General features: G+C 45.3%; 1 protein-coding gene across 2 annotated transcripts in view; it reads left to right on the top strand.

Annotated features, from left to right (window-relative positions):
• The first annotated feature begins 3,465 nt into the window (after positions 1-3,465).
• The window catches only part of PRKAR2A (protein kinase cAMP-dependent type II regulatory subunit alpha), a 43,565-nt gene continuing 34,584 nt past the window's right edge, over positions 3,466-12,446 (top strand). The window contains exon 1 of one of the 2 annotated variants that reach the window (XM_045199783.2): positions 3,466-4,018. In XM_045199783.2, coding sequence (XP_045055718.1) covers positions 3,766-4,018 — 253 coding nt within the window. In that variant the 5' untranslated portion in view covers positions 3,466-3,765. The remainder of the gene's footprint in view (positions 4,019-12,446) is intronic. The other variant, XM_024565769.3, reaches the window with a different exon arrangement.

The following is a 12,446-nucleotide window of genomic DNA, read 5'->3' as shown; positions in this document are numbered from 1 at the left end:
GAGGACATTGGAGTAGAGAGTCACAAGCTAGTCTGTCCTTGCCTGGTGGAGGGTGAGGCAGCTGGAGCTGGGCTTCTCGGACAGTGTCCCATCTGGCAGTCACAGATCTGTTGCACTTCTACTTCCTGCCTGCTGCAGCTGCAGGGAGACCCTTGAACTGTGGCTTTCCAGCCACCACTCTGTGTAAATGGGTGAGTGGGGCAGGGGCCCACACACACATCTGGGAGTGGGTGTGGCCTACCTGGGGGGAAGCTGAAGATTTGGGGGTTTAAAGAAGGAGGCTTTATTTCTGGGAAGATTTTTCTAGAGGACCAGATAGGAACTATAGTCCAGTCAAAAAAATAACATTCTAAGATGAAAGTTGTGTGCCCTCTGCTCTCGTGCTGTGGGATGTCTCTTTAATCTTTCTGATTTGGAGGTGGCCATATACGTGTCTCCTGAAGCTGTTCTCAGCACAACCCAGTTTTTGAGACCTTCGTGAGACCTCGCCCTTTGCTGGGAAGCCCCTGGGAGCACATTTGCATTCCAGTGAAATGCCAGCCGTTCCCATGGCTCAGGATCTCTTTTACAGTCTGTGCTTCTGGATAATTTGCCCTTTGAAACAGCTTCTATTTTAAAGTGGAATGTTTTTGGTTCCTTGATGTTAGTGGTGGTAGATTCTTTTACTCCTTTGGGTCTTCAGTAGATGTTAAGTCAAATAGGGAAGCCCCTGGAGGCATATTTGTGAAGGCAGCAGAGCAGATGGTGAGTAACTCCCTCCTGGCTGGCACTTCCTTTTTATGATGCACTTTGAAATGCCACCTGTTCTGAAATATCTCCTCTCTCCCTGATGGGGGTAAGGGTGGGGTAGAGATTGGGGCCCTCCATAGCAATTTATCTGTCACAGACAGCCTTAACTAGAAGCCAGACAGTGTTAAAACAGCCAGCCAGTGACATTAGCCTCACCAGGCACAAAGCAGAGTATAACTGGGTGAAATGTGAAGGACAGAGGACAGGTTGTTGCAACAGCAGCCTATTAGAAGCAATAGTAGCACCATTTCTGCTGTAAGATCATACCATCTGTCCCCACAGTTCTTTCCCCACAGTTCTGAGGCTGGAACCCCCTATGCCCTTTCTCACCTCTTCAGGGGTTCATTTTCATCTCTTATCCACATGTAACTCAATGTTTGATGGCTAGGGATTTTTACCCCCTCCTTCAGATGTGGAAGTCAAGGCTCAGAAGGGGTAAACTGCTCTGCCAAGTTGATAACAGAGGGGGGGATAGTAGAGTGGTGTATGGATATCCAGAGGCCTGAAGAAAGGCTCGTGATGCTATCAAAGACTGACCTGGGGCTACCTGACCCAAGCTCCAAGAGGCCTGTCTGCAAAATGCAGGATCAAACCCCAGGCAACTGGCCTGTGAGTTAGGCCAGGGGTGACACACAGAGTCCCAGTAGTCACTGGCAAGTCCCCAGGACCAGGTGATCCCAGAGGGCTCCCTTTTCTGCTTTCTCTCTGCTCTGGGCAGCATGCAGGACTGTGGCTCTCCAGTTGGGCCTGGGAGCTGGCTGTCTCTGCTTACTCTGAGGCTAGTCTGTGGAGACAGGTAAGGAGCCTTATTCCCTCCGGGTCCAAGGATGCCTTTGAATGCCATGTTTGCTGGCTGGCTGGCTGACCAAGCTGCAGGGCATATGAGAACAAGCCAGGCAAGCTAGCCTGCTTGTAACAGAGTCTAATGGGTGTTCCTTAGAGCAAATGGCAGAACCCACCACACCCAGCTCATCAGCCCTGGAGTAGCTAGCCTCCCTCTACTCTATCTTGTAATTGAGTCCAGAGTCCTACCTGTACCAGTGCCTGTCCCCCTTTCAAATATATAAACCTGACAAACAGGCAAACCAGGGAGTGGAGTTCTGATTTTGCCCTTCCAAAGGGTTGGCTGTAGGATTGTTTGAAGTGGGGGCAGATCCTTAGGTGTGGCAGTGCAATGGGAGTCACACCCAGGTTTCCTGGGTGTGGGCTGACTCCTGGAAAGCTTGGAAAGGTTGGTCCACCCAAACACCAGAGGAGAGTTGAGAAACTATGCCCCTCCAGGCCTCACTGCCTGTCCTTAGTGAAGTCTTTATATTGTGAGATCAGAAGCACAGCTTTGAAGCAAAGAATCCTAATTCTGAGACCATGAGGTCAGGAGAGCAGTTTAATTGGCCCTGCTTGCTGTGTGGAAATTTATCACTCACTCATTCATCCAGTATACCTTCTTTAAGGTCCCAGCAAGCAATAAGTTGGACACTACCCCTCCCCTCACAAAGTTGGTGGTCCAAGACTCCTTTCAGGGGTCAAGGAACCTGGCTTGGGAGACACTGCTGTTTGGAATCACAGGCCTGACTGGCCTAGAGCTTGGGTGGCTTCCGCACCTGCAGCACTGAGCTTCTGGCTATGTGCCAAGCGAATATGAGAGGTCCTAGTGAGGATTTTAATTAATACCGGGTAATTACCAGGGGGAACTTAAGCAACCCAAATTAAATGCCTTTCAGGTTCCCTAGACTACATACAGCTAGTCTCTTTCTGGTGGGACCCAGCAAAGAGAGGGAGGACTCTGTCCTATGTCCAGTGGGCCTTTGGTCCATGCCTGGGCTGTGGCATGGACATCCCAGGAAGGTCTTCGCCTTTTCCTATTCACTTCCAATCTGGTGTGGGTAAAAGGGTACAACTTGGGAAATAGACTGGCCCTTCCAGTTTGCCTATGTCCCTTCCCCAGGGGCAAAGGATAACATTGCTTTGTGGTCTGCTCAACACCATCAAGCACAGGACCCAGGGTGGAGTGTGGGGAGAAAGGCACATGCAGACCTAGTCCTGGGAACCCTGGTGGGAGTACTCGAGGAAAAGAAAAGGCACAGAGGTCATTCCTGCAATGGCCTTATTCCCGTTTCTCGAGGTACACATGTGGCCTTTCAGGCTTGTGTGCCTGTGGCTCCCAAATTACTGTGTCATTGGAACTCCTACTATGTACAAAGCCTTCCCCGTTTGACATCTCACAGACCTGCCTGAGCGTCCTGTGGACGTTCCACCATTCCCCTGCCGGCCAGGGTGGTCCCGACTCTTCCAGGCCTTTGCTCTCACTCTGCACTATGCTCAGATGGCCTTCCTACAGATCCTAAGTTGGATCCTGTCGAGGCTTGGAAGTCAACTTGAATGTCACCCCCTAAAGTGGGTCCACTAGTTCTCTGCCACAGCCAGAGCCACACTGATGTGGTAACGTCCCCTAGGCTGTATCCCTGGCACCTAGTAAATGCTGGCAAAAGGAGGCTCTGGGTGCATGTTGAAAGAATAAATAAAAGGTCTTTAAGACTAGGTCAAAGGCGCTAACGACTCCGTTCAGCGACTCAAGCCCAGACTGGCCAGGGCGCGCTGCCCTACGGCGCACGCGCACTGAAGGCTGGCGCTTGGCGGGGGCGCGCATGCCCGTAGCCGCGTGCGTCACAACCCGGGCTCCTGCCCCGCCCGTCCCGCCAGCCGGCTGGTCGGTCCCCGCGGCAGCGGCGGCGGCGGCGGCGGCGGCGGCTGCCCAGGAGAGCGGCGGCGGCACCAGGCCGGCAGTACAAGCAGCGTAGGGTCCTGTGGCCCGGAAACGCATAGCCGGCCAAAGGGTGGCACGGCGCGAGGAAGGCCCAACCGCGGTCGCGCGTGAGGAGACGTCGCGGGCCGCGGGCGTGAGGCCGGGCGTGAGGGAGAGCGGAGGCAGTGGCCGCAGGCGGCCGGGACCAGCCTGCCCTCGCGGCCGCCGCCGGCATGAGCCACATCCGGATCCCGCCGGGGCTCACGGAGCTGCTGCAGGGCTACACGGTGGAGGTGCTACGGCAGCGGCCGCGCGACCTCGTCGACTTCGCGGTAGACTACTTCACCCGCCTGCGCGAGGCCCGCGCCCTAGCCTCCAGCCCGCCCGCCACCCCTCCTTCGTTCTCCCAGGATCTAGAGCTCGGCCCTGGCCTTGTTGCCGATGCGAACGCAGAGAGTGAGACCGATGAGGACGAGGACTTGGACGGTAGGTGGCGGGGCTGGGCGGAGGTTCGCGGTAGGGGGACGGAAGGAGCCTGGCAGGCGGGCTCGAGAGGGCTAGAAGGGGCTGCGGGGGCCATGCGGACCACCCTGGGTAGAGACCTTGGAGGTCTGGAGCGGAGTCTGTCGGGGTTCCCGGAGCCGCTGGCGGGAGCCCCGTGTGCGACTCTTCCAAATTGAGTTCCGCGGTGCCCCGAGCCCTGGCGCGCACGGAGTGAGTTGTCAGATTCAGCCTCCTAGGAAACATGCACGCTTTCGGCCCGCGTGGTAGCGCGGAACCCGCGACCGCCTGGCGGGAGGAGCCCTCGCCTCTGCTGGAGACACTTCGCCCGGTTTCGTTCCCAAGACGAGAACACAAACATCCATTGACTCCTGTTTAATAACAGGACGGCAACTAAGCTTGGGAATCATTCACTTTATGAAAAGTTACTGGGAAAAACTTTAAGTATAGCAAAGTAGAGAGGAAAGACGAAACCTCCAGATGCCATCACCCACATTCAACAGTTTAGATATTTGCAAAAAGTGTTTCCTTCCTCTCTTTTTTTCTCTTTCTTTCTCTCTCTTTCTCTTTTACCTTTGCGGAAGTATTTTTAAAGGAAATCCCAGTCATTTCACAGCTGCATACTTGAGTATGCATTTCTTAAAATATGGAGCCTGGGAATACAGGTACAGATTTTTAAAAAGATTTTATTTATTTATTGTATAATTTTTTAAAACTTATTTTTAGACAGAGGAGAAGGGGGAAAGAGAGGGAGAGAAAACCTCAGTGTGTGGTTGCCTCTCCCATGCCCCCCACTGGGGTCCTGGCCTGCAACCCAGGTATGTGCCCTCACTGGGAATCAAACTGGCGACCCTTTGGTTCACAGGCCAGCGCTCAATCTACTGAGCCACGCCAGCCGGGGCTTGTATTTTTAAAGAGGGAGAGAAATATTGGCTTGCAACCCAGACTTGCACCCTGACTTGGAATTGAACTCGCAACCTTTCGGTTTACAGGCTGGTGCTCAATCCACTGAGCCTCACCAGCCAGGGCCATGAATACTTTTTAATTTGGCTAAAACGATCGGATCAAACTTGGTGAGGGTAAACACTAACTGCCTTGTTTAGCACACTGAGTGCAGGAGAGAAGACAAGTAACAGTATCTACATCTGATTTAAGCAAGGTTGTCAAAAAGCAATTCCAAGGTAGGCTTTGTCAATTTAACAATAGCATTATCCTACTTTTAAACAGCCAGAGTTTAACAAAACAATGAAAACATTTGAGAGGCAAAGTTAGAGACTTAGTGTTGTTAGATCATGCTGCAAAGAAAGAAAGAAAGAAAACTATTTCTGAGTCAAAGTCACATTAAGTATGCTGGCCAGTTTTATTGGTCATTGCTGTGGTAAACTTAAGTGTTCTGGACAGCTTCCCTAAGTTTATTCCCGCTACGAGTGAAATTGCTCTTCCATGTTTCCTTTAACTTATTGCACATTAAGTTATGGGGTTTTGCCTTAACCCTGGAAATAAGAAACTGTTGTTTCCCAAATCTCTGCCACAGATTTACTTCGTGCTCTAAGACAAATTGTTAAACCTATTTGATTTCAGATTTACTTATCTTTAAAATGGTGAGAGTGGCAACAAGCTCTCAGGAATGTGTTTTTAAAAGCTTTATTTCAGGATAGACTCCTACGTTTGTGTCACTGTCATATCTATAAATCACAAAGCTGTAATCGGCTTTGCAACCAATTTTTTTCTGGTCTCTCTTTTTTTTAATTTTTCTTTTGGGGGGGTTAATTAATTAATTATTTATTTTTAGACAGAGAGGGGAAGGGAGAGAGAGGGACAGAAACATCAATGTGTGGTTGCCTCTCACATACCCTTCACCGGGGACCTGGCCTGCAACCCAGGCATGTGCCTTGACCGGGAATCGAACCAGCGACCCTTCGGTTTGCAGGCTGGCGCTCAATCCACTGAGCCACACCAGCCAGGGCTAATTTTTCTTTTTTAAAAAATATTTTATTTATTTATTTTTTACAGAGAGGAAGGACGGGAGAAAGAGAGGGAAAGAAACATCAGTGTGTCCCTTCCCTCTTATGTGCCCCCCACTGGGGACCTGGCCCACAACCCAGGCATGTGCCCTGACTGGGAATTGAACTAGCGACCCTTTGGTTCACAGGCTGGCACTCAGTCCACTGAACCACACCTGCTAGGGCTAATTTTATTTTCCAATTAGAGTTGACAAGCAAAATTATATTAGTTTTAGGGGTACGACATAGTGATTAGACATTTATATACTTTACAAAGTGATCGCCCTGATAAGTCTAGTACCAATGTGAGACCACACATAATTATTACAATATTGACTGTATTCCCTGTGCTGCACTTCACCTCCTCGTGACTATTTTTCCTTCTATAACTAATTTTATAATGGGCAATCTATACTTAATCCCTTTCACATTTTTTCTTCCATCTCCCTAAACCCTCTCCCATCTGGTGACCACCAATTATGACAGTTTTTATTTACATGAAACAGTATTTTAGAAACCAGTCCCAGATGAGTAAAATGGAGTTTATAAGTTTTGTGTTATATCTTCATTCTTTGTTATTTTTTATATCTTTGTTCTTTGTTTTGTCTCCAGTGCTTAGCATTTAACCTGACCCATAGTAGATACTTAAAAATCTCTTCTTGATTAGAGTGTCGTCCCTGGTATGCAAAGGTTGTGGGTTCAATGCCTCGTCAGGTCACACACAAGAATCAACCAATGAATGCATAAATAAGTGGAGCAATAAATCGATGTGTCTATCTCTCTTTCACCCCTCTTTCTAAAGTCAATTTTTTTTAAAAATTAGAATAAATATTTTTATAAATCTCTTGTTGAGTAAATGGGTGAATGAATGACCAAAGAGCTGATTTTGGAGACTGCTATCACAGAGTACACTGTGGGAGTACAGAGATGGGAGCTAAGGAAGGGATTGGTTGGTGAGTGGTGTGGGAAGCAATGGAGAGGTCAAGTCCAGTAAGGCCGTTGTTGAAGTGATTGGACATAGTGGTAATTCTCAGAGATAGAGGCTCCACTGGGGTTGTGGTAGAAGAGGTTTGATGGCTGCAAAAGATTCAGACAAGGAATGGGCAGTACATTTTGAAGAAGTGAAGAATGGACTTGGTGGTAGCTTAAAGGAGAGGTACTAATTAGGGAATTTTTTTGTTTTTTTAAAGATAGACTCACCCTTAACATGTTCACATGCCTAGGTAAAGGAGCCGGTGGAAAGGTGGCAGCTGATGAAGCAAAATCCTAGAAAGGTGTGTGGATTAGAACAGAGGGGGAAAGTGTTATTTAATTTAAAGGGTAATTTGAGTCCTGGCTGGTGTGGCTCAGTAGACTGAGTGCCGACCAGTAAACCAGAGGGTTGCTGGTTCAATTCCTAGTCAGTGCACATACCTGGGTTGCAGGCTGAATCCCCAGTTGGGGGCATGCAAGAAGCTACTGATTGATGTGTCTCTAACACACTGATGTTTCCCTTCCTCTCTTTCTTCCTCCCACACCCTCTCTCTAAAACTAAATAAATAAAATCTTTTTAAAAAAAGATTTTGGAAAAAGAGTAATTTGAGATTTTACTTCTTTATGCCCTTAATTCAAAGTTTTGTCTTTTACCTTCTTGATTGTGATAAATGTGAATGTTTAAGCTAAAGGAAAATTACCTCTTTGAAACTGGTTATTGATTTTTCTGGCTTATCTGTCTATTGCCTATTTGCATGCAGTGGATGTATGAAAGAGAGGCAAATGCATTTTTAAAAGGTTTATAATTTAGACCTTTCGGGGGGGTTCTTTTAAAAAATATATCAACTACCCCATACGAAATCTTTTATCTGGAAATGAAAGAAAGCAGCTTATTGGACCCTCTTTCAAGTCTCAAAACTCTTCAGTATCTGATGAGAGATGATCTATTTTTGGATGATTTTATTTTTTGGAATTTTTCAATTGTTCTTATTAACTTATTACTTTCTTGAAAAAATGAAAGCAATTAAAAGATCATTAACATGATAAATACACCAGAAGCTATGGTAATAATCACTAATTTTTATTGTGGTTTCTGGAGATAGCCAGATAATTACAGTCAGCAGTTAAGTGATATAGTTATCCTTGGATTGGTTTTTTGATGGAGATACTTCATTGAGAATGCAGATTTCCTACTTTTTCTTCAGCTCTGCTTCTGATACTTATTGTTAAAATATTTTCAATTTTGGCCCTGGCTGGTGTGGCTCAGTGGATTGAGCATCGGCCTGCGAACCAAAGGGTTGCTAGTTTATTTCCCAGTCAGGGCACATGCCTGGGTTGTGGGCCAGGTCCCCAGGAGGGAGCATGTGGAGACAATCACACATTGATGTTTCTCTCCCTCTCTTTTTCTCTCCCTTCTTCTCTCTCTAAAAATAAGTAAATAAAATATTTTCAATTTTGTGAAAAGGAATGACGTCCTCAGTGATCTGCTCACAAGTAGTTTTTATTATAGAAAAGGGCAAGACAGTCTCCAGTTAGAAAAATGAGTTCTTCAGTACTATGAATCACACACTGCTTCTCCTATGCCTACGTTTTTCTCTTTGAGAGGGGTAATCATCGTAAGCCCTGTTTTTATCATATCATGATTAACTCTTCTGTGACTTTGGTGAGGCTCCTGGGGCTTGCCTTCCCTGGGTGAACTTGTCATCTTCCTGGGTGTGAGAAGGTGGAATTACTGCTCTTCAGGGTTACTTGTCTTTACGTAATGCAGCTAAAAAATCTTACATGTCCTCCCTCTTCCCTCCCTTCCTTCCTCACTCCTTCCTTCCAGCTTTTACTGCTGGGTGGCAGTAAAACTTATAGCCCTCCTACCCTTTTTGAAAGTGTCTATGAGAATGGTCTGGGGAAGAAATGATTTTCAAAAAACCTGAGAAAATGTGGGCTTTCTAAGGAAATATGATTATTAAAAACAAATTAGAGGACACTTATTCACAGAACACAAAAGATTCCATCTAGCATTAATACAGAAACTGAGCTTTGCTAATGCATCTTCAGTAACCTATAGGCAGCTTTTGAAATGTTCTCATTTGAAAGACCAAATGCAGTTGCGGCCATCAGCGCATAATATTTGGGCAAGGACAGGTTGGGCATATTTGCCCATTCTGGAGACTATATGAGGAGCTTGTTTTCACTGCCTTTGGTACAGAATAACCTTAGTTTACAGCTCTGTCGAAGAATGAGAGATTATTTCAAGATTAAATATTTACTCAGTAATAATGGATCAAGAATTCCTATTCAAATAAAAAGCAACTTGAAGGAAAATAATAGGGAAAATATTTTGCTCATTGAGTTCTTTTGTTATAATTTTAGATGATGTGGCTCCAGAAATGAAAATAGGTGTTGGCACAGCTACTTTTTTTTGTCTCTTAAAACATGTGGTCTGCTAGGACTGTTTTTGTTTTTGTATATTATATTTTCACAATATGTTTTCTTGTGTAATTTTTCCTGCTTAATATAAAATTTAGTGTATGGCTCTTTGGAATTAAAAAGAAAAAGTAGGAGGGTTCAGAGACTGGTAACTAAAACTTTTAGCTTATATTATTTCTTTTGCATTTGCAGTTCCATTTAAGTGAATCTAAAAATAGATAGGTTAAGTTTTTCTCAGTCCAAACCCTGATATCTGCCTGGAATTTGTTAGCAACAGTTTGAAGATATAATACCCACAAGATATTATGTATGGGGACAGTGACTAATAATGTGGAAATTTGGATAAAGATTTTTTTGATAAACCAATGGCTGGAGAATTACTATTCAGTTTGCAGTGTTATAATTAAGCATCTTTTTTTTTAACGTACCCAATACTAAAAAAAGATTTTTATCCTCACTTGAGGACATTTTTTTCATTGCTTTTTTGAGAGGGGGGGGGGAGGGAGAGAGAGAGAAACATTGATGCGAGAGAGAAACATCAATTGGTTGTCTCCCATACGTTTCTGGACTGGGATCAGACCAAGGATCGTCCACACCCAGGTCAAGGGTCTACCCACAACCTAGGCATGTACGCTGACCAGGAGTCAAACCTGCAACCTTTTCGTTACAGGACAATGTTCTAACCAACTGAGCCACAGTGTCCAGGGCCCAATTTCTTCTTTTTTAAGATTTTATTTATCCATCCTGGCTGGTATGGCTCAGTGAATCGAGTGCCAACCCGTGAACCAAAGGGTCGCTGGTTCTATTCCCAATAAGGGCACATGCCTGGGTTGCAGGCCAGGTCCCCAGTGAGGGGTGCTCCAGATGCAGCCACACATTGATGTTTCTCTCCTTCTCTTTCTCCCTCCCTTCCCCTCTCTCTAAAACTGGATAAACAAAGTATTTTTTTAAAGATTTCATATAAAAACAAAGTATTTTTTAAAAAGATTTCATAGGGGAAAAATGTGAAATCTTTAAAAATTTGTTTATCCAGTTTTAGAGAGAGGGGAAGGAAGGGAGAAAGAGAAGGAGAGAAACATCACTGTGAGAGAAATGTCGATCAGTTGCGAGTCACACGTGCACTGACTGGACTGAGCCTGCAACTCAGGCATGTGCCCTGACCAGGAATCAAGCTGGTGACCTTTCACTTTCAGCACCCAACCAACTGAGCCACACCAGTCATGGCCTGGGCCCAATATTTCTTTTAAAAAGTAAAATTATAATTAGAGGAGGATTTTCTTCTTACTGTAAATAGATACATCATTTTGTCATGTTCTTGATGGCTCTTTTGGAAAAGATTATTGAAGTTTTTTGTTTGGTGGCTCCACGATCATTAGGAGGGCAGGCGATCGATCTGTCTTGCCATTACCAGACCAAGTGTCCAATGCTCAACTAATGGGTTGGTCTCTTCACTCACAGAAGATAAGTCCCATCTGGTTGGCGATGCTTCAGGGTTTTTTTCTAGGGATCATTAGATTATCCTCAGATTATGGTTGGTTTCAATGCATACCAAATTTTTTAAATGTTGTTAATCTAGTATATCATTAGTATCTAAAATGCTAATAACCCTGACTGGTGTGGCTCAGTGGATTGAGCACCGGGTTGCTGGTTCGATTCCCTGTCAGGGCACATGCCTGGGTTGCAGGTTCGGTCCCTGGTAGTTGGGGGTGTGTGAGAGGTGACCAATAAATATTTCTCTCCCTCTTATTCTCCCTCCCTTCCTCTCTCATTATAAATAAATAAATAAAAATCTAAAATAAAATAAGATGCTTATAAATAAGAATGGGATATAGCGCTCCTAGAATGAGTGGGCATCAGTGGTCTTGGGTATTTTTTTGAATGTTTCTCTTTATTTTTGTAAATTGGCTAGGGAGTTTTAACAGTTTGTTTTTGTTGCACAATAAAGAATGTGTCTGGCCTGTGTCCCAGAATCCTGGCAGTGAGCTTCTAAAATTCTTAGAATTTCCCAAGTGTAGGAGTGTTTTTGGAGTCTCATGGATCACACCTGACTTTTGTTAATGAGAGGATTCAAGATGGGGCCTGGTCACCAGAAGACCAACCATGTGGAGGATTGGGACTTTGATCCGGTCTGTCCTCTGGATAAAGGAGCTGGACTGGAGCTTGAGGTTAATCATGCAGCCCACGATTCAGTCAGTCATGTCTGTGGAATGAAACGCCAGTGAAAAAACTGAACCCTGAAGCTTGGTGGAGCATCATGGTCAGCAAACCCATTTATGTGCTGGGAGAGTGATGCACCCTGTTTCCGTGAGGAGAAGGCATATTCAGGACTTCTCCCTATGCGTTTCTTCATTTGACTAATACTGCTTTGTACCCTTTATAATAAAACTGTAATTGTAAGTATACTGCTTTCCAGAGTTCTGTGAGTTGTTCTGGCAAATCTAACCTGAAGAGTTGTGGGAACGTCAGAATTTGTAGCCAGCTGGTTAGAAATGTGGGTGGCCTGAGAACCCCTGAAGTGCAGCTCACTCTGAAGTAAGGTCAGTCTTATTTAGACCATGTCTACTTTGTGGTAAGTGTCAGAACTGTATTGACAAACACCAGTCAGTGCCATAATAGTTTTATATTCCTATTACATTTTGACTAAAATTGGCCCCAGATGTGAATTGGTCCCAGAAAGGGGACATGACTTTTAGTCACTTTCCAGACTGAATAATAGGAAATCATTTATTCAGTCCATTTATATTTAGTGTCTATGTGTGCCAAGGTCTGTACTAAAAAAAAAAAAAAAAAAGGCAGGAAAGTCCCCATCCATATTCCTTAGGAGCTTTTAGTGTGGTGTAGTAGACACATGGAATTCTTGTGTGCTCTGATGGGGAAGGAGTGCTCAGCCTTTGGAATGCAGCTACCTTCTCTGAGTCTTGGATGTTGGGGCTGGATTGGTGATGGGTCTGTTAGGCAGTGGGTACTTTAGAAGCAGAGAGATATGAAACCTACAAGTGTTGTAGGGGCAGGGA

The sequence above is a fragment of the Desmodus rotundus genome, chromosome 8 (assembly GCF_022682495.2).
Source record: "Desmodus rotundus isolate HL8 chromosome 8, HLdesRot8A.1, whole genome shotgun sequence".
Lineage (NCBI taxonomy): Eukaryota > Metazoa > Chordata > Mammalia > Chiroptera > Phyllostomidae > Desmodus > Desmodus rotundus.
The sequence above is the reverse complement of the archived record's forward strand: the minus strand, read 5'-3'. Positions and strand labels throughout refer to the sequence as shown.